The sequence below is a fragment of the Musa acuminata genome, chromosome BXJ3-6 (assembly GCF_036884655.1).
Source record: "Musa acuminata AAA Group cultivar baxijiao chromosome BXJ3-6, Cavendish_Baxijiao_AAA, whole genome shotgun sequence".
Lineage (NCBI taxonomy): Eukaryota > Viridiplantae > Streptophyta > Magnoliopsida > Zingiberales > Musaceae > Musa > Musa acuminata.
In genome coordinates, this window is record NC_088354.1 from 14,330,068 (window position 1) to 14,352,685 (window position 22,618).

General features: G+C 32.8%; 3 protein-coding genes across 3 annotated transcripts; 1 reads left to right on the plus strand and 2 right to left on the minus strand.

Annotated features, from left to right (window-relative positions):
- Positions 1-12,685: 12,685 nt before the first annotated feature.
- LOC135641506 (uclacyanin-3-like) lies at positions 12,686-14,191 on the plus strand. The gene is made up of 2 exons (XM_065156881.1): positions 12,686-12,922; positions 13,612-14,191. Exons 1-2 carry the CDS (start codon positions 12,754-12,756, stop codon positions 14,076-14,078), a joined length of 636 nt encoding a protein of 211 aa, XP_065012953.1. The 5' UTR covers positions 12,686-12,753; the 3' UTR covers positions 14,079-14,191.
- Positions 13,940-19,974, minus strand: LOC135641503 (kinesin-like protein KIN-14N). Its single transcript, XM_065156879.1, has 10 exons — positions 19,834-19,974; positions 17,549-17,695; positions 17,392-17,466; positions 17,071-17,217; positions 16,864-17,002; positions 16,641-16,747; positions 16,145-16,306; positions 15,834-16,042; positions 15,016-15,080; positions 13,940-14,072 (listed from the first exon to the last, which is right to left on the minus strand). Exons 2-10 carry the CDS (start codon positions 17,675-17,677, stop codon positions 14,053-14,055), a joined length of 1,053 nt encoding a protein of 350 aa, XP_065012951.1. The 5' UTR covers positions 17,678-17,695; positions 19,834-19,974; the 3' UTR covers positions 13,940-14,052.
- Positions 19,975-20,066: 92 nt separating this feature from the next.
- Positions 20,067-22,458, minus strand: LOC135641505 (kinesin-like protein KIN-14H). Its single transcript, XM_065156880.1, has 5 exons — positions 21,128-22,458; positions 20,794-21,051; positions 20,539-20,677; positions 20,314-20,438; positions 20,067-20,234 (listed from the first exon to the last, which is right to left on the minus strand). Exons 1-5 carry the CDS (start codon positions 21,182-21,184, stop codon positions 20,076-20,078), a joined length of 738 nt encoding a protein of 245 aa, XP_065012952.1. The 5' UTR covers positions 21,185-22,458; the 3' UTR covers positions 20,067-20,075.
- Positions 22,459-22,618: the final 160 nt, after the last annotated feature.

The window sequence follows — 22,618 nt, forward strand, 5'->3', positions numbered from 1 at the left end:
ATAATAAATATAATAATTATTAAATATTAATTAGCATAAAGAAAAACTCATATGATGACTATCATCATGATAAAACATAAATTGTACCTTTATTGAAAAAATAAATATTATTTCATAATTTTTAATATATGTGAATAACTATATAAACATCCGAAATAATAATTAAATTTAAATATCACAAGCAAAACTTTACCAATATATCATATGAGAAAACTGTAAAAGAAAATTATAATTTATATTTTTAATTATATAAATGATATAAATGGACTAATTAGTCCTATTTACTTGGGCATCACAAATTAAGCTAATTCAAATTAGATTAAACTAATTGGGCTGCTCATATTAGACCCAACAATCAATCTAATCAAACCAATCAAAATTAGATTCAAATTGGACTTTGGTTAAAATTTGATTAAAGTTAACAAATTGGTCAATTTGATAGTTGAAGACATAAGGAAAAAAATATATTTGATTTTCGAATGGCAAAACTATAATTTTATCTAGACATATATTGAAAGTATATGATTTCCAAAGGATAGAACTGTCATAAGGGGATATCGATTGAAGTTAAATTATTTTAGATGGGTAAAATAATCCTTTCATTGAGGGAAAGCTAATAACCCTAATTTCTCTCTCTCACAATCGTCATTACGTTCCATCACACTCACACATAAGCTTAGTCGTGCAAGACAACCCACCAATATCCTTTCCATGGTCGACTACCCACTGATCAGGTCATGGCTACTATGGCCACATGCTCTTTACCGGTGGGCAATGTTGCTCGGTGATATAGTAGCGCCATTGCATGTCAAATTGTCGTGCATAGCCACATGATCTCCTCTACAATGTTAAGACCACCCCATGGCCCTTCTCATCAGAACAACAACCTTGCACTCTCTAGCAATGCATATATCTATTGCCTACGTTCTCATTTGTGTCATGTCATCTGCCATCTGTGTGCTAATGACTAACTATGCCATGCACAACAATGACAAACTCATTGTCCTTAGTGTTCTAGCAATCGTCGATGACACTGCTTGTGATGTCGTGTTTGACGTTATGCTGTCACCTACAGCCCTTAATCAGGCTATTATCAAGACACCTCTAATGACTACTTTCCATCATAGCCACTTGTTACACAATTACTCTAGTGTTGTCTTCAATCGCTTGAACCCCCCGCTCCATAGAACCATTGCACATAACAACAGCCTTTGCCCACCTTAATGCTATACCATTTATGCAGCCACCTTTGATTGCAATCATGCATACAACATGCGACAACATCATGCCCCCTTGTTGCCTACAATAGCAATGACTCTCATTGAAGTACTCAATGTCAAAAGATTATCATCCTCGACCACCACTAAAACTAGCATGAATCAACACTAGCTGTGGGCAATGAAATCTTCATCACCAGCAAGCAAACAACTATAATTGATAGTATAAATAAAATAGATCAAATCAACTTATGCAAGTGAAAGACGATAACACAAACAAATCTAAAATTTTACAATCTAAGGTATTTGATTTCATAATAATAAGCTCTGATACCAATTGAAGTATAAACACTATAATCTTGCTACTGTTATTAAAAAATAATTTAATGCTAGAAACTGAAATCAAATAACCATAGATCGAAGATTAACCATAAATCAAATAACAATAACATTATTTAATTAAATAAAGTCATATAATCTAATATTCTCTCACTTGACCTATTAATTGATAAGATAAAAAAAATTAAAATTAAATAAATAAAATAAAATTTTATTTAAAATAATTTTACTTAATTAGATTTTAAATTTTTTAAAAGTATTTTATACATGACTATGAATTTTTAAAATAAGTTATTAAGGCCAATAAATATAATAATACTTCATTAAGTCCAACTACCAATATCAGTCATAATAGTTGTGTGTCATCAATGTGGACTCATTTCTATATACCACAACATTGTTAGTCTTTTCTAATATAGTCTATAATGACCCATATAATTTATCTTATTAAGATAATCTTGTTATTATATTTAACTATAACATGTATATACATAAATTTAACAAAATAACAAAAATAAATAACTTTAATTAAATAAGTAAGAAAAATAATAATAATAATATTTACTTAAATATACATCATCGTATCTTTTAAGAGTTGCTCATAAGCTTTATTCTAAGAATAAGTTATTTAAATAATTTAGGTTGTAAAAATTTAGTAAATAGATTAGTAATCACCAAAGTGGTACTTAGGTTCTCAATTGACACTTGTTATTTCTGGTCTATATATCTAACTAGTATTTATTTCAATATACTTAGAACTACTATAATATTTGTCATTCTTAGAAAAAACTTATTTTGACATCATTACAAAATATCTTTAATAGCTTAGTAACTACACGAAATCCTAAGATGAAATTTTACAATCATAAAACTTGATTTATGACCTCAAAGTATACTATAAATTTAGCTTCCATTATTGATAATGTAATAAGTTATTATCTTGTACTTTTCTAAAAAATTACTCTTCCAAGTAACATAAATATAAATCACATATAGAAATCAAGATATGTGAGTATATAATCTTTTGTCTCCTCTAGATATCTCATGATTTTTTTTTTAGCTTTTTAATATTTTACTCTTTTGTTACTTTGGTATCTATTCGGAGCATATAATATGCCTATAACCATGCATATATAAAAAATATCATTTATTTGATTCTTTTCTATGTCATTTTTAAGACATTAACTTTGATTAAATTTTTCACCTTTAAAAATAGGTATATCTCCTTTCTAAGATAGATATGATAATCCTTTAGATATATCTCTAAATATCTTAATAGTAATAATATAAACTACCTCATTCATATTAAGCATCTTAAAATTCTTAATAAGAAATATTTTGGTTTTGTACAATGAACCATGATCACTGTTAGTTAGAAAAATATTATCTATATATAAGACCAATATAATAAATTTACTCTCATTGACCCTCATATATATACACTGATAAAGAGTACTTTTTTGAAATTCAAAAGAAATAATAATATCATGAAACTTAATAAACTATTGTTTGAAAGCTTGTATAAGGCTATAAATAAATTTCTAAAGTTTGCAAGCTTAGCTTTCCTTTCCCTTCTCTATGAATCATTTAGATTGTTCCATATAAATTTTCTCATCCAAATCCCAATTCAAAAATATTATTTTCATATCCATATGATATAACTCAAGATCATAACAAGCTACTAATGTCATAATGATCCTCAATGAGTTCTTTTTCTAATTTGGAGAAAATATCTCATTATAGTCAATTTTTTCTTTTAAGAAAAAATTTTGACAATAAGTCTGACTTTATATCATTCGATATTACACTTTAAGATATGTTTTGTCTTAAATATTTATTTATAATCAATTCTTTTATAGTTATTGGGTAATTCAATAAATTCCTAAATACTATTCTAGTCCATTGATCTTAATTCTTCCTTTATTATATCATACTATCTTTCAAAATCATTGTTTGCATGCCTTATGAAAATAATAAGAGGTCCCTTTTGAATTTTATGTCATAATTCAATTTTTATAGATATATTATATAATCATCAGAAATGACATATTTTTTTTCCCTTAGTGATCTTCTCAAAACTACTAATTATGGTTATTTTACAAGATTATTAGTAGTGACTTCAACATCATGTGAAAGTTCATTAATGTTATTTTTTGTCCACCTTCATCAATTTGTTTAGTGATTTGAGGAACAATAATCGCTCGACTAGAAAATAATAATGGAACATCAATATACATCCTCTATATTAAAATTAATCTTTCGAGATTTTTACTCCTATTGAGTTTGTCATTTTCTAGAAATCTTATATTACAAGATTCTACATTTTTGAATTATGATTGGGGTAATAAAATATGTATCTCTTAAATTTTCTAGATAATTAATAAAATATCCAAAAATAATTCTTTGATTCAATTTCTTTTCATGTGGATTGATGACTCTTATCTCTATGGGATATCCCTAAATATGTAAATGTCTCAAATTAGTTATTATACTAGTCTATAACTTAAATGGAGTTGATAGAATCAACTTACTAGGAACTCTATTTAAGATATATATAGTTTTCCTAACAACTTCACCCCACATCAACTCAGGTATAAAGAATTAACTCATCATACTCCTAATCACCTTTCAATAACATTATTTTACTATGACATACCTAGTAAGGCACATTGAGCATAAATATCTCACTTTTTTAGGAATCTAACAAAAGGATCAGGATTTAGACCTAACTCATCAAATCTATTATAAAATTCATCACTCGTATCAAATTGATAATTTTAACTTTACAATCTAATTATCTCTCAACTTCATTTATGTATATCTAAGGAGTATCAATAGCTTGAGGTTTTTTATATATTATATACATTTATTTTCTATTTTTATTGAAATATCTATTTTTATTGAAATATGAAATATGAAATGATCCATAGAGATTAGTATGAATAATCTCAAGGAGTTCATTATTTCTTATGAAATTTTTCTTTATGTGCTTAATTTGCTTTCCTTTGATGCAATCTATGCAAATATTAAAATTAGTAAAGTATAAATCTTTTAAAATATTATCCTTTATTAATCTTTTAATTTTTTCTTTGAAGATATATACTAAATGTTTGTACCACAAGATAGAAGATTTTTTATTATTAAAATTATATTTCAATCCAACATTTGATTATAGCATCACCAATGTCTTTATATACTTAGGATTCAAATTAATTCTGTGCAAACTATCATATAAAATTTTAAAATAAACTTTTATTGAATAATAAAATATACTGAGTTTATCATTACCAAAAGAAAGATATTATCCTAAATTATCAATTCTAGATAGAGAAATTATTTTTTTAGAAATAATAGAAACATAGCATATGTGTCTATAAAATCCATCACATTACTCGTCTCTAGGCTTATGTGATAAGTTTCCACTGCTATCACATCATTTAAGACAATTCCCTATAACAATAAATTTTTCATGTTCTTTTTAATTTTTAGGTTATAAGAAATCTTAATATATTATTGATAATATAAGTTAAAGCACTTGAATCTTCCAGTAAGCCTATTAATTATATGTGTCATTATAAATATTATTTTTCTTAATATCATTTAGGACTAATTTTTAATATAATTTTATATGTCATTAGTTAAGCTACTTTAGTGCCTACAAAACTAATATAGTAATATAAAATATAGTTTAAAATATCTTATAAATAATAAATATTTATTTTAATTCACATCTTATAAGCCTATCATATTAGGCTTCTTTGGCAACTATTATTTAGATAAAACTTAGGGATATAAGTTGTAAACAATATTTATTAAATTTTAATTAATTTAATTTATGTAAAAATAATTTAATATAATAAAATAATAACTATAATAATTATTAAATATTAACCAACATAAAGAAAAAGTTATATGATAATTATAATCATGCTTTTATACAAAAATAAATATTATTTTATAATTTTAAATACATGTATGTGAATAACTATAAAAATATCCAAAATAATAATTGAATTTAAATATCATAAGAAAAATTTTACCAATATGTCATATGAAAAAATATAAAAAATCATAATCTATATTTTTTATTTCTTTAAATGGCTTAAATGAGTTAATCAGCCCTATTTAATTGTGCATGATTGAGCCACTCAAATTAGACCCTACAATCAACCCAATAAAACCAATCAAAATTGGGTTCAAAATGGGCTTTGATCAAAATTTGATTAAAGCTAACAAATTGATCGATTTAATATAAAGATATAAGTCAAAAATATTTGATTTTCGAATGGAAAAACTTTAACTTTATCTAGACATATATTAAAAATTTATGATTTCAAGGGCAGAACTATCGTAAGAGAACACCAATTGAAATTGAATTATTTAGAAGAGTAAAATAATCTTTTTAAGTAAAAGCTACTAATGCTAATTTATCTTTCTCTCATTGCATTCCATCGTGCCCATGTGTGCGCCTAGTTACATGAGACAACACACCAACTGTCATCGTTGTATGACCTTCATACTATAATGTCCTTTCCATGGTCGACTACCCATCAGTCTGGCCGCAGCTACTATGGTTACAAGCTCTTCATTGGCGACCAACGTTGCTCAGCAATATAGTAGTGTTGTTGCCCATCCACTGTCGTGCATAGCCGTCTAGCCTCCTTTACAGGGTTGAGGCCATCCCGTGACCATTCTCATCGAACCAACAGTTTTGCTACTATCTAGCAATGTGTACGTCCATTGCAATTTGTGTTGCATCACTGGTCATCCGCGCGTCAGTGCCTAACTATGCCATGCACGATAGCAATGAACTTTAAACTGTACCATCCACGTATCGGTGCTTAACTAGCTCATAAACCTGATAATGAGTCTAAATTATTGATAAAAAAAAATATAAAAAATGATATGATGTTAGATAGAGGTGAGATGCCAAAAATAAGACTTGGAAGATAACTCTTGTTCCCACACATTTTTAAGAATCTTTTGCTCACTTTTATTATATACAATCTTTTTAGGCAATTCATAAAGATTGATAAAATTAATTCAAATAGCTATGATTAGATGTAACAAAAGATAATGATTTAGATTCAGATAAATAGATAAGGATGAGGAGATTTGTTCGACTATGGTTGATTTCTTCCTTTCCTAAAAAACTTGTACATTAAATCTTTTGGCTAATATAAATATATTCTCTTAGATGGATCCAAAGTACTACATATTAGAAGCATTCATTTCTTCTACTATTTTCTCTCCTTTCTCTCTAAAATTCTATAGAAAGGCAATAAGTGTAGTATCTGAGTTTAGTTCAAAGAAGACCAATAAGAGTATATTGAATTAAAACGAAGGGGAGACTAATAGATTCAAAAGAAAGAAAAAATATGGTAAGCATTGGAGTAAGTGTTTCTAATCAACTTCTTCCTATCTTCAAACGTAAAAATTATCGATTTTGAACTATTAAAAGAAAAACTTTATTTATTATATAAGGATATGAAATTTGATAGAAAATAGTTTTATTGAGTAACATACAAAAAGATACAAAGAGCTCTCTACATATTACAATAAACAATACACAAGTCTCTATTTCCCTGAATCATATCAGAATTAATATTAATAGAAGTCTGAAAATATTAAAAAGTATATTTTGAGGTACAAACAAGATAAAAACCTCAAAGCTTCAAAATTTTCGACGTGAATTTGAAACTCCTATAATGAAAGATTCTGAATCTATCATTGATTTTTGTCTTAGAATCTCTTTTATTATGAACTAAATGAGGTCTTGTGATAAAAATCTAAAAGATCAAACAGTAATAGAAAAAGTTTTATCTCTAAAATTTGATATAATTTTTACTATAACAAAAGAATCTAAAGATACAAGTTACTGAATTAATGGGCTTGCTTTTAGTTTATAAATAAAAAATGAATAAATCTTCAAATGAAACTTCATAACATGCTCTTCAAATGAAGATAGATAAAAAGAAGGAACCAAAGCAAAATTCTAAAACTAGATCTCAAGGGAGAGGTTAGAATAGCAGAAGTCATGAACAAATCTGACACTCGAGGCATGTGATGAGGCCAATCAAATGAGTCAGATGAACTCCAATGAAGATAATAAAGAAACCCATCAATGTTTTGATTAAAAAAAAAAGGAGATTCTGCAAAATATTGTTGGTACAAAAATAAAAATCCAAATATTCCTCTTGGTCCTCACTATAAAAAAATATGGCCATCTTGAAAAAGATTGTTATAACAAAAACCAAGCAAATTATCATGAAAATAATAATAATAAAGAAAATATTTTTTTTATGACATCTGATGAAGAATAATCTAGATCCATTTAGATTTTAGATAGTAGATACAATAATCATATAACATGGGTAAACATTTATTTCAAAAGCTTGATTATTTTATCAAATCTATAGTATAGATGGAAAACGACAATAAGATTCAAGTCAAAAGAAATGAACAATTGTCATAAACATTAAATCTAATAAAAAATTTATTGATGAAGTGATGTTTATTCTTATTTTAAAATAAAATGTTATTAAAATAGGATAATTAATGAGAAAAATATATTATGCTATTTTTTAGATAAAAAATATTTGATTTATAATATAAAAATTAAAAAAAAAATTGATAGCAATTATCCAATGATAAAACATAAATTATTTTCATATTTCTTTTCACGTGCATTCATTGTTATTATTATTGATAAATTCACATAAACATGGTTATAAACTAGAACTATTAAATCATAACAATATAATAGTCGGTTTGTCTAAAATTAAGAATAAAAATACTATTTGTAAATCTTGATTTTAAAAAATAATATAGAAATTCTTTTCAGACATGTTATTCTTAGAGAGCCAAAGAATGATTGGAACTTGTGCATGCATATATTTGTGAGCCCATGCAGACTATCTCACATGGTGAAAATAAATATTTTTTATTATTTATAGATGATTACATAAGGATAATATGGGTATATTTTTTGAAATAAAAGTTAAAACCTTATCTATTTTAGAAGTTTCAAAGCATATATTAAAAAATAAAGTGGTTATTTTATTAAGACTCTATGTATTGATAGAGGGGGTGAATTCACTTTCAAGGATTTCTTTGTGTTTTATAAGAATATAGTCATTCACAGATAATTGATTGCAAGCTATACCCTCTAGTAAAATAGAGTAACAATAGGAAAGAACCGAGTTGTGATGGAGACTACTAGGTATATACTTTTAAAAAATAGTACCAAAAGAGTTTTGGATAGGAGTTGTAAGTACAATAATATATTTGCTAAACTGCTTTCCTATCAAGGTAGAATAAGGAAAAATATCTTATTAAGCATGGTTGAATAGAAAGCCAAATGTACGTCAATTAAAGGTACTAGGTTGTATTACTTACTTTCATATTTCTATAGAAAAAAGAAGCAAATTTGATGACAAAAAGTGTTAAGTATATATTTGTGAGGCATAGCAATGAGACAAAAGGTTCTAGACTTTGTAATTCTACAACTAAGAAATTGATTATAAGTAGTGATATTATTTTTAATGAAAAATAAGTTTAAAACTCTAAAGCAATTAAAATTTCAATAGCTATAGGAGAATAAATCTATAAGGCACATGATACATTGTTAATACAACACCCCTGAATCTTCTCATATTTTAAATGATTCTAATTCAAGTGATTCTAGTGATCCTTAAATATATATAAGAACATTTCATAGTTTTCCATAGATTTATGGTGATTTTGCATGTTTTACTTTGGAACCTACTTGTTTTGAGTTTGCAACTTAGAAAGAAGAGTAGGTACAAGCAATAAATGATGAGCTACAAATTATTAAAAAAAAAAGACTTGAAAGTTGATAAATTTAGCCCTAGAAAAAGAAGCAATTAAACTCAAGTGGGTATACAAGTCAAAATTTAATACTGATAATTTGCTATAAAAACATAAAACTCGTTTAGTTACAAAAAATGATAGGTTTATCAATTTCATATTAAATCAATCTTTTTGAATGGAAAGTTTAAAAAAAAGGTTTATGGAAAGTACTTTGAAGAATTTAAAATTAAAGGGCTAGAAGATGAAGTGTACAAATTAGATAAAGCATTATATAGTCTCAAACAAGCACCATGTCAGAATTGATAAATACTTTCTTCAACGTAATTTTTGAAAAACTTAAATAAATCAACTTTATATATAAAAGTCTAAGATATAAAAATTCTTATTATCAATTTATATACTATTGGTGTACTGAAAATTTATCAATCATAATAAGATCGATTTGAGATTGGTCTCTTTCAACACTCTCTTTCAAACCACTCTAATCCATCAGAATTAATATATCTATCACCTTTGGTGGTGTTTTGTTGACTGAAAATGGCACATGGACAACTTAACACATAAATTTCCAAATATTTCTTCTTTCTTGTAGAATATAGAGCCCTGTAACCCAAAACCGAATCTAGAATCCAAAATGCCAGATGTGGATCCTTATCTATTCACAAATTGATCAGATCACTAGTGACAAATCCAATATTCTTACTGTGGACACAAATTGATAGAGTTTATAGCATGAACACTAGGAAATCACAAGGTGACTTGACGTGGACTTTGGATACTCTAGTTACAATCCATGCCTACAGGTCTGGTTTTTCTCAATTCAAATTTGGAACAAAAAAAAATAGGGGTTATTATAGATTATCCATTGTAGTTAACCATTGTAGTTAATTATTGTGATCTCTATACTTACGAAAGTGAAATATTTAACCTAAATTATTCTTACGTTCTTAACTTCGTCGATGAAAAAAATTACACGTGTTATCACATGTAAAAAGGACATGAATGAAAAAAGTAATTTCACTATCTTTTAAATTATTAATTTCTCGCTCGCAACGTGAGGCTTTCATAGAAACTACTTTCCTCCCCCCTTCGGTTCCCTCTCCTCTGGCTTTGTTGTGGATAACAAACTAGCGATGGCGTTGGTGGCACGCAAGGTCGGTTCTCTAGTAGAAGGTGACTCCACGATATTGTGAAATACGAGACCTTGATCCTCTTCTGCTATTCTTCACTTGCTACTGCTATCGGTGTTGTAGTTATAGGTTGGCCTCTAGCTCCACCAAACCACTCATTGTTCCCTTCTAGGAGCCAACAGTGGCAAAGCTCAAAGGCGAGGAGGTGAACGAGTCCACAACTATGTGAGGCTACATTGCAACAACCTCCACGACCAAAGGCAACAACTATCGTATGGTTATGTCGGACGACCAAGGACATCAGAACATAAGATGGAGGTAGCACTGTTGGAGGAGCACACATCCTCATCTCCAGTGGCAATGCCATTGCTCAATGACTCAAAGGAGTATGGCATCGCAGTAAGGGAGTCACCATCGCCAGTCTTTCAATTTCCCATTTGCCTTTTTGCCTTCTTTGTTGGGGAGGACATCACGTGCCAATGATCGCACAACATCTGTTGTGCGAGCGCACTTCGCAAGTGACCAAACCTTCCTCTAACCATGTCCTTCCTCATAGCCATTGGTCACCCTCCTCCAACCTCCCCTAATCACATTCGCGCCTCCATCCATCATGATGCCCTGCATTGGCAATGCAAGCACTAGGTCGATTCCGACGTGCTTGTCCTTAACACTGGCCATTGGTGGAAGGACAAAAAGATGATCGCCACATAAGTAGGGTTTTGCTTATGCAAATAAGGTAACGAGTGAGCAGGTGTGATGAGCAAGTAAGATCAATAGAGGGGCAATAGATGAGCACTTAGGAAAGAGGAGGGGAGGAGGAAATAAGTCATGGTTAGAGGTGACGCTCAGATCTCCTAGAGAATACCACCGGCCTTGTGTGCCACCGATGTCATTTCTAGTCTATCGTTGGTAGCACAACCAGAGAAGAGAACTGGATGGGAGGAAAGTGGTTTCTATGAAAGCCTCCACATTGCAAGTGATAAGTTTATATAAAATTAATAATTTTAAAAATAATAAAATTATTTTTTATCCTTTTTATTGGTGCCAGGTTTGCAATTGATAAAATGTAAATTTTTTTTGGACAAAGTTAATGATATGAGAAGAGTTAGGGTTAAATAATTCACTTTAGTAAGTGTAGGGATCCCAATACTATTTTTTAAAGTCTAAAGACCATGATACTAATCATAATTAACTAAGGAGGTAATATTTAATTTAAAAAAAAAAACTATTCACAAGCCAGTTTGTATGTGCCCATCTTTTTGTTATATTTTGTAGCGAAGAATAGTGTGGTATCACTTTTAAGATTACATCAGCCTCTTTTAGTTTATGCTTCTAAACGATCGACAATGAAACTTTTAAGATTACATAAGCTTCTTTTAGTCCTATCTTGTTTATTGGAGAATTGAGTCAACATTATCAATATCATTGTAGCTATTTAAAAATACAATATATCTTAGTAATGTAAGATTATTTTTTAACATATTTTTAAATTTTTAATAATTATTTTATTTTTACACAATCACATGCAAGAGGATTCTAATTTTAAAGGGTCGTTTTAAAGTTGCTCATTCCATCATTATTTTTTATCTCAATCGACAATTCATTATAGTCAAATTAAGTTTATGATATTTATTTTATTATTCAAAGCTAACAAGACGATCAAGATAAAAAGATTACTTTATCAATAATAAAAAATCTATATTGGTAAGATGTTTTAACCTTATTATTATTGTGTAATAGAGTCCTTTTAATTTTAGCTTACTTGTTTTTCCCCAAAAAAGATTTCTAACAATCTTGCCCTCGTAGCTAATAGCAACAACTTTTGACTTGGTTTTGGAAAACGTGTGACATTTAATTCATCTCATCCATATTATTATCTCAACAAGCTTTCAAGCCTCAATATAAGATAGCAGTCAATGAATACATCATATACACACATTGAAAGTTTCCAAGTAGCTCCGAGACAACACATGGCTGAGCCAACTTCCGGCATACGACACAGTCTGTCACCCGCGTTTTGTTTGGCAGCCCCAAATCGTTGACTATTTTTGGTGAAGACTTAACGATCACTCTCTCCTCTTCCATGAATCCTTCTTCCCTCACCAACTCTATATAACCTCTGCAAGCTTCCCATCATTACCACGCAATAAGCACATTCTTCTTCTTCTTCTTCTTCTAGCTCAGCAAGTATCTCCTCCTCCTCCTCCTCTGCAGCCCCTTCTGTTTCTGTGACGATGGCTGCAATGCTGAGAGCTGTAATGGCGATAGCGACGGTGGCAGCCATCTCTGCGATTGCCATGGGCGCCAACTACGACGTCGGCGGCCCCGCCGGCTCTTGGGATCTCGCCACTAACTACACGCAGTGGGTCTCCGGCAAGGCATTCCGCGTGGGTGACACACTGAGTGAGTCCTCTCCTTCCTCGTTTTCCTCTCCTTCCTCGTTTCCCCCCCTCCACATTGCTTATGATGTCAAAGTATATGATGCTATGCACATTCTCGCTGAGGTAATTAAGAAGAAGGATGTGAAGGAGTTGATAGCTTATGAATGCTCACAAGTAGAGTAGTTCTTGATCTTGGCATGCAATGGCAACCAACTCTTATAGTGTTCTCTCTCATATTATTCTCCTCAGTTGTTCTTTCCATAACAATTGATTCTTCATGTGATGAACATGTAAGATTAGATGATGATGGTCTCCTTGAACGTAATAAATGAAGCAATGAATGCAAGAAATGTTTATTGATAACTCCTCTAATCCATATTATTTAATAAATAGAGCTAAAAACTATAACATTTATAATTATTTACATTTAGTATATTTTAGGATTATATAATTAATCATGTTTATAGAAAAACTAATGATTGTGTACACTGGTTAGCTTATCAGTAGAGGAGTAAGGGTGTCAGCTTGCTTAGCAAACACTTTGATAGTTAAGCGTAAAAAATCGTTTAATCTAAAATTTATCTTTTATTAAAAATATAATCGTCTACAACTCAATATCTAATCAAAATCATATTCAATATTGTATATAATTAAATTCACATTTTTATTGCAACATAAATATCTTAGAAGCTATACTCCTTTTGAATGCAGCATTCAAGTATGCGTCGAGCCATGACGTGTTGGAGGTGTCGAGCGCCGCCTACAGCTCGTGCACGACGAGCAACCCCATATCGACGAGCACCGGCGGCAACACCGTCGTCACGCTCAACAGCACCGGCTCCAGGTACTTCGTCTGCGGAATTCCCGGACACTGCGCTGGTGGCATGAAGCTCCAGATCGACGTCGCCTCCCCGACCTCAACTCCTCCTCCTTCTCCCTCCTCCACCCCCCGCTCCCCCCCTGTTGCTCCCTCCCCGCGCTCGCCTTCTGCGCTTCCGCCGTCATCTTCGACCCCAGGCTCCGTCCCTCCGCCGGCATCTTCGACCCCAGGCTCCGTTCCTCCGCCGTCTGCCCCCACAGCGTCGCCGCCGACACCGAGCGGCGCTTGCCTGCAGGCGAAGAAGGCTACCCTCGGACTCGGTTCGGGAATCGTCATGCTGATGCTTGTGGCCCTGTGAGAGCCGATGACAATCGCTGTGATAGTCGATAATAGTAGACTCATTCTAATCTTACAAGCTAATTGAATCGAAGGGTGTGATAATCTGTCGCGATGTACCGTTCAGTACTATGATATTATTTTTCTATTTGGTTTTTTCCATGTTGAATATTAGGCCATATTATTTTTCATGATTTGATCGAATATCTAAGTCATAAACTTGATAATGAGTCTAAATTGTTGATTAAAAATACTTAGAGAATGATACGACGTGAGACTATGGTGAGATGTCAGAAGCATGACTTAGAAATCAAGTTTGCTTCCCGCACATTTCTAGTAATTTTTATTATATGCTATCTTTTCGGACACTTGTAATGATAGATAGAGGTCATAAGGAGATCCATTTGAGATTGGTCTCTTTCAACACTCTCTTTCAAACCACTCCAATCCATCATAATTAATATTTCTATCGGTAATTTTTTTTATTGACTGAAAATGATACGTGTACAACTTCACACATAAAATTCTAAATATTTCTTCTTCTTTCTTGTGGAATATAGAGCCCTATAACCCAAAACCCAATCGAAAATGTCAGATGTGGATCCTTATCTTAGATTCACAAATTGATTGACAGATCCAATATTCTTGCTCCTTATAAGGATAGAGTTTACAGCATGAACACTATAAGGATAGATTTGTTTTTGGACCAATTTGATTGAATAAATCCATGGAAGAAATGTTTGCAATACTATCTGGTACACTACGAGCAGTATTTACTGATTCAATACACTAACTACACTAACAAGGTGATACATATTTAATACAAGGCTTGTATTGTTGGATAAATCCAACATAGGGAATGTACCACCGGACGATACAAATTAGTACAAGTTTGATCCAAAGATGACTTCTTTTTATTTCTGAAATATTTTAAAGATTTTTCAAAACTTTATACGTACCAATATATACAATGTCGTACCAAACGATATTGATTCGATCTCCAATCGATACAATACCCACAGACCTGGTCACAAAATTAAAAATTATCAGGCAAAACTTATTATTCACTCAATAAAGTATGACATCAAACACCAGCAGTCCCAACAAAACACATTAACAAACAATACATACGCACATAAAAAAATAAAAAAAAGAGAGAAGATATCCTAATGAACAGTTTGTGTAGATATGGAAGTGAAAATCAAACTCAGATACATCTTCCAAGTGTCTGTCACAGCAAACTTTGTTGATAACATCAAAATTGAACTTTTTAAACCACTCGAGAAGCATTAAAATAAAAGATTTTGCATGTTTTGTGAAATATGTTTGACTCAATACATTTAAATGTCAAAACATTCAACATAAGAAGAAAACATATATAGATGTTAAAGAGTTTTGTTTTTTAATTCCAAATATTCTATCTTTGAGTTATTTGTTTTTTAGCATCTACATTTTCTAATGAGAACTAGCACAGCTTTACTGTCCTGATTGGAGATCCACAAAGAACTATTGCAAGAGTTACCACGACAAGTAAATATAAGATGAGTGAATATATAGAGACTAATCCAACTTGGTTTCATCATCCAGTAACTTCATCGAGAATCAAATACATGCTTGTGCGCTACAAAAGAGAACTTGAATATATACAACTAGCATACACAAGTATAACATTTTCAAACATGTTCTGAATATGAATGGTTTTGCACATGATGAAATGGATTTCATCTAACAGGTCTTCAAAAATTAGTCATTAGACAAGAACTACAGCATGTTTTACCTACTCTGTGAAGCTTGCTGGAGGAGGAATGAAACTGCTTTGATGCTGCAAACATCTATGATGGTAAGATCAGATACAATCGTATTACCACAAGTGTCATGCTTGATTCTGTATTGCTTGCTAAGACCACCACTTGCTTCCAAACTGCTAGGGTGACCAGGTGATAACAAATCATGAATTGTTTCATTATATATTTCCAGCATGGACACCTACGAAAGAAATTAAACCAACAAAAAGAATAAGCCAAGCAAATTGGTGAAAATGAAGATTAAGCAATAGGGCTGTCAAAACAATGTAAGAATTAAGCTTACCTGCATTTTATATTTCCAGCCTTGGCATTGTAATGATTGACTAGTTTGGAATATTTGCTCTAATGACCGAGGTATATGGCCTTTCTGTTCAGCATGCTCAGTATTGCCCATCATAGTATAAGTTTTACCGGAACCAGTTTGTCCATATGCAAATATGCACACCTACAATAGTTGACAACTTTCAGAATCTGCTACATACAAATTGTGAACCAACTTTGACCACATGATCGGTCTTTTAATAAAAGAAAAGAAACTGTATTTTCACAAAATAAAAAGAAACTATATTTTCACAAAATCATTGTATTTAAAAGTATAATTCTAGAACCAATATGACTATACGACAGAAAAAACATATTGGAAAAAGGGTCAAGAATCAGTAAACACAAGCAATGCAGTAAGACAACATTTGATTTTTACCAATGAAACTATATTAATAGTAATTGACATGAGTAAAGATACCATTGGACAAACAGAATTAATATATCAACTAAAGCACCTTATATCCACCGAGTGCACTCTGAACCAACTGTGAGATTTCTACAAATACATCTTCTTGTGAAGCTTCATTGAATACTTTATCAAAAGTGAAGGAATATTTCTGGGCTGTTCATGATTATATTGATCAATAAATAAAATTGTATAATCCATGATAAATATAATATTGAACAACAATGGGAATCCAGTATCCAATGCAAAGAAAATAAAAGAGCTCGTCATACCATTATGTGTCAAGTCAATGCCACGCCCAAGATATTCAAGGGATGTCGGATATGAAACAACATCATCTGTTCCACCCGAATCAGTATCAAGTAAAAGCAGGCGAACTCTATAAAATACTTGAATATTTCCTGTAAGTTCCTGTACAAAGGAGGCTTAGCACTACAAGAATTTAATGATATATTTGTCAAACAGAGTCGCATAGTTACCAATATGGTATTATGCAGTTTTTTACGTAATTTCTCTGCTTCAATTATTTGAAGCTCTGCCTCTGCAAGACGATCTTGCAAATCAATAATAGTGTTTTTCTGCTTTTCATACTCTGTCATTGTCTTGATGGTTATTAAATCAGCTCTCTACGAAAGCAACAAAGATGTCAAAAACGTGGAAAAAAGATCTATGCATGATTTTTTATGTATTACTCATCATTCTAAAGCCATCATAATTTACCTATTTACCTCACATTAAGGCTATGGAAGATAATATTATACAGCCACGCTATGACAATATTATTTGTAGAACTTTAATACCTTCAGCTTCTCATTGGAAGCAGCAAGCTGATGCTGCAAAAGTTGTATTTTTTCTCTTTGGGAAGCACATGTCTCCTGAAAGCCATAAATCATAGTAATATCACACTAATGTATGAGCCTCATAATGCATGAGGATGTTACTTTATATGAAACAAACCTCAAGTGCAATAGTCTTTATGGTTATTTTATCCAAATTTTTTATTGATTTTGTAGTTAGTTCTGTATAGTTATCAAACTCTGAGGTCAACCTCTGCACTTCCTTTTTCAATTCTTCTTTCTGTTTCATGGCCTCTTGCTGAGAAGACTGAGATAGAAACCATATCATTAGAACTGAACTGATAACTGTATAACAACTAGAGAACAGCAATAATACAAACGATCACAAAACATGAAACCACCAAAAAATTAAGTAATGTGAAAAGGTTATCCTAACAACGATACTTGTAATGAAACATGAAGGACAATGATACATGTCAAGTGTGTACCTTATTAAATCAAACAAGATATTATTATTTCAAAATTCATTATTCTCTATAATTGGAACATGGCCGTGGAACCCTCCAAATGACCAATGAGAATGCACAACATAGCAAACAACATATCTCTTAATAAATCATCAAAAACAACCACCAGTTGCCACTCTACTCTTCCAACACCCTAGCCCATAACCGTAGATACAACTAGACTGGCACGGACCATGCCAACGCTTCATATAATTGTGAGCCCCACTCCTTATAATGACTAGGCAATTTACAAGGGCCACAGTATGAAAAAGGACCATCTTCCACAAGTAAAACGATTACAGACTCTGCCATCTCTCTCCTAAATGACACTATACTAAAGTTTTAAGCTTCCTAAAATTTCCACTTCAGGATTCTGCGCACCGAGTATATACCTTGTGATTCTTCTCTATTTTGGAAGGTTGGAATCCTGGCAATCACACCTCAAACCACTGTCATGATGTGTGTGATCCAGCGATTTAAAAAGGCACTCGCCTAGGCGCTCGGGCAAGGCGAGGCGAGGCCCGAGTGCCTCACTAAACTTCCAGGCAGCGCGCTTCAAAGAGGCGCCGCATAGGCGCTCGCCCAAGCCCAAGCGCTGGGCGCTTCGGGCGAGCGCTTGTGTTAAACCAGGCGACCGAACCAGGATTTTAGGTTTGGTTCGGTCTCCGGTGGCTAGTTGGTTCAATCAAACCAACTAAAATCGATACCAGCTGTCGCTACCCAACCCTAACCGGCTAACCCTGCTCGTTGCCGCTCCCGCACCCGCTACTCGCCGCTGTCGCTGCTCGCAACCGTTGCCGCTGTCGCCGCTCGCCACTCCTGCTCCCGCTCCTGCTCCTGCTCCTGCTCCTGCTCCTACTGCCGCTACTGCTGCCTCCTTACACTCCCGCTCCCGCTGCCACTACCTCCTTATATTCCCGCTCTCGCTGCCGCTGCCTCCTTACACTCCCGCTCCGGCTCCCGCTGTCATTGCCGCTTCCTCTTTTCTCAGTCAGCACCCCCTTACACTCTTCCTTCTCCTTTTGTATACTGTTAATATTGTTAGGTTTATTTGAAATTATTAATTTTCAATACTGTTAATAGATTAATAATATATTATTTTGATTTTAATACTGTTAATTTTCATTTATTTGAAATTATTGTTAGGTTTCAAGATAAATGGCAAGTGTACAGAGCAACTCAATAGAGTCTCCAATTTTCATTTATGATTTTGTATCATAGATTTTCTTAATTTAATAGCATATTTTTATTTAAATTTTTAAATAATTATATTTATTAATTATATTATATATTTTTATATTTTAGCGCTTCGCTTCGCTCAAGCGAGCGCCTAGCGCCTCTACCGTTTTTGGACCTTAGCGTCTTTTGGCGCCTAACGCTTTTTAAATCACTAGTGTGATCAAACAAGGTAAGGCCAGGCTAACTCTAAAACTAATTCAGCAAGATGACTACAAGTGGCATCACAGCCTAGGATCTGTTGAGAACATTTTACAAAAGTTTGTGCCAACTGCTTCGAGAAACAAACATTATATGTATCTAGTGGCTGAAAATGAACATAATATAATGTTACTCATGAGATTAAAGCAAGATAAGTTCCTACCTCTGTCCATGGCATAACAATGGGAGAAATTTATAGATGTACCATTATGATATATCATGCAGAATATAAAAGAATCACAAAAACAGTTGCGAAGACTCAGAAAATAAAATAAAATAAAAAGGACCTAGCAACTTAAGGAATATTGGCCTTTGTAAGTTATGGGTACTGAACACAATATTAAGATATGGCACTCAGCAGTAAAACAAGTTCTTGATCTCTAGAATGAACTAAAAAAGACTCAGATTAAATTAATAAATGAGAAGTAAAGGGGAACAAATCAAAGACATGAAGCTAAAACTCCTTCTGTATCAAAAGAAAAAGTACATTTACAAAACAAACCTTAGAAGGGTCCAATTGATTTTTGAGTTAGTTTGCATGATCCCTTGCACTAGTCAGGCTTTCCATTATGGCACTTTTCTCCTTCTGCAACCTCAAGATTGTTTCACCATTTTTGTTGGCCTCATTCTGAAGATTACTGTTGTACTGTTGCAAACTGGTATTGTACTCCTGTAATCTCCTATTAGTTTCTTGTAGCAATTTCAACTGGAAAATTATACAAAAGAAGAGTTCATATTGGATAATCAAGGAACTGCATTATTTAAACCCATGGAATAAGGTACATGGTCGCTCAAACGTTTATTCTCTTGGTTAACTCTTTGAAGGTCCAAGGACAGAGCATCTTGAGAATTCTCAACTGCAACCCTGGTTTGTCTTTCATTTTCGTAAGATTTAATAGCAACCTGCAGAACTTTGTAAGTTCCAATCAGGCACTGTCAAACTCATTTCGCTAATTTACTTAAAAATCTTCATTGCTCCCACCAATTTCTCAGTTTCTTCATTCACTAAATTCTCCTGCAAGGAAGAATTCTGGTCTTGAAGCTCCCTTATTGTTGCATCTAGTTCATCAATTTCAGCCCTCATCCGGGACTCTAGAAGATAAAACTCTACCAAGACATCAATCAAGTCATAAGCATGGAAAACACACATGGGAATCACAAATCCGAATCAAAAGAATGTTACTTTTTTTCCACCATGGGTATTTACCAATTTCTCTGTGCCTTTTCTCTTCAGATTCCAACATATTTCGAAGCTTCCCCTGCTCTGCCAAGTAGCCATCTTCCAGTTCCATATACCATCTAATGCAAATCCGAAACTTCTTAATGTATTCTATCATCTGTTCACTCTTCCCCCATACAATTGAAAGCCAAAAAAAAAAAAAAGGAATCACAAAAAATCAAAAATCAGTAAGAGAATAACTGAAATTACATCTGAGGGGAAAAAGTACCACAAAGATTTCACCTTAAAGTCATTCTTAGTCTTGACTTTCATCTTCTCAGCCAGAAGCCTCTCCACGTCCTCCCTAGAACTGAACTCAATCCCAGAGGCGCTCCCACCATCCGAGCCAGCAGCCGCCTGGTCGCCGGAATTGGGGCCGCCGTTGACGGAGGACAGCACTGACCGCGTCGTTCGTGGGTCGGTCGCGGGACCCACCATCTTCCCCATCACCCCGAACCTATGCCGCTTGTCGAGGGGCGCCTCGTCCAAATTCTCCTTCTTCTGCAAGAACCCAACAACAGATCGAACTAAAACACTAGAAAACAACCGATAGCGGGACAAGAGATCAGCGGCTCACATTGGAAGGGCTCCGAGGCGGGCCTGGAGGCTTGCCCTGGACGATCCGAGAGGTCATGGAAGGAAAATATCGAGGGACGGTTGGATGAGGGGGTAAAATGGGATCAGGGTTATGGCTTTTTAAGGGCCAAGGGTGGGTCGGAGTGCAGCCAAAGGGAAGGCGATGGAGCGACGTGAGCCGCCACTTCGATGGGCAGAAAAGGAAGGAGGAGAGGGGGATTTGGAGATAAAAATGGCTCTTTTTTCACTCAATCTTCTTGAGCGCCAGTGCTAGGTTTTCCGTCCTTCCTAGTTCTTGATCTCAGAGAAAGACATGGAGGTGAAGCTGAAGAGGGCCAGGGGATTCGGCGTCGTTCGAAACATTTTGAATTGGGGACGGGGTGAGTGTTATGACGGAAATGCCCCGGACCGAAGCAGTGAATCCCTCGAAATGGAGGGTCAAGATTATTTACAGATATTTATTTCTTTTTATTGACACGATTTTCGATGCATAATCAGTAACATACACAAGATTGAAGAGTTATAATTAGACCTTTTACGATTACGTAGACTTAAAAAATTTATATAATTATAAAAATAAAAATATTTAATTTTATTTACTCTAACTTTTATTGGTTTTATTAATAAAAGATGCAGCACGTTATATCACGTACAAGAATAACATAAAAAATAATTGATAAAAAAATAATCTTAATATCCCCGATAATTCATTTGGTATCACTTTGCAATTACAATGACGAAAGGTGTGAGATAAAGGCTTTACATTCTACCGACACATATACAAAGCAACGTTAGAGGAGGAAAAGGAGATAGAACGATGACATGATGTGAGGCAAAGGGAGATAAGAAAATGAACAAAGACAATTAGTGTGCCAACGTAGATATAGAGCGACGTCGATGAAAATACAAGACGATGAGGATCGATACAAATGCAAAACGATGAAAGGGACAAAAAGGATAAGGGATTGGAAAAATAAAGAAGGATGAGCACCACTCTGAATCGCATGCAACGTCGATGCAAATATAAAGCGATACAGAGAGGAAGTTGTAAATGCAGAGCAGAGCAACATTGCTCTGTATCTGCGTTAGTGTGATCATCATCATCGTCCTCTTCTTTCTTTTCCTTTACTTCATCTCTCATCATTGCTCTCCCTCATTTTTCTTCTCCTTCACCTACAAGAAGTCGTAGAAGTTCCTTAACTCCATCCTCAGGACTCCACTCAGCTTTTGTCTAAGGGCATCCCTACATCGTTCTCTTCGACCACAATCATAACAACCGCTCGTAATCTCTAGTGACATCATCATTTGCCACCATCATAAAAGTCGGTTAAGAAAAAAAAATATAATTGAGATATTAAAATTATTTTTTATCATTTTTATGTCATTTCTATATATGTTGTATCTTCCATAAGAAAAAATCGATAACGTTAAGATATTTCACTTTTATAAAATTAAATATTTTACTTTCATAAAATTAAATATTTTATTTTTA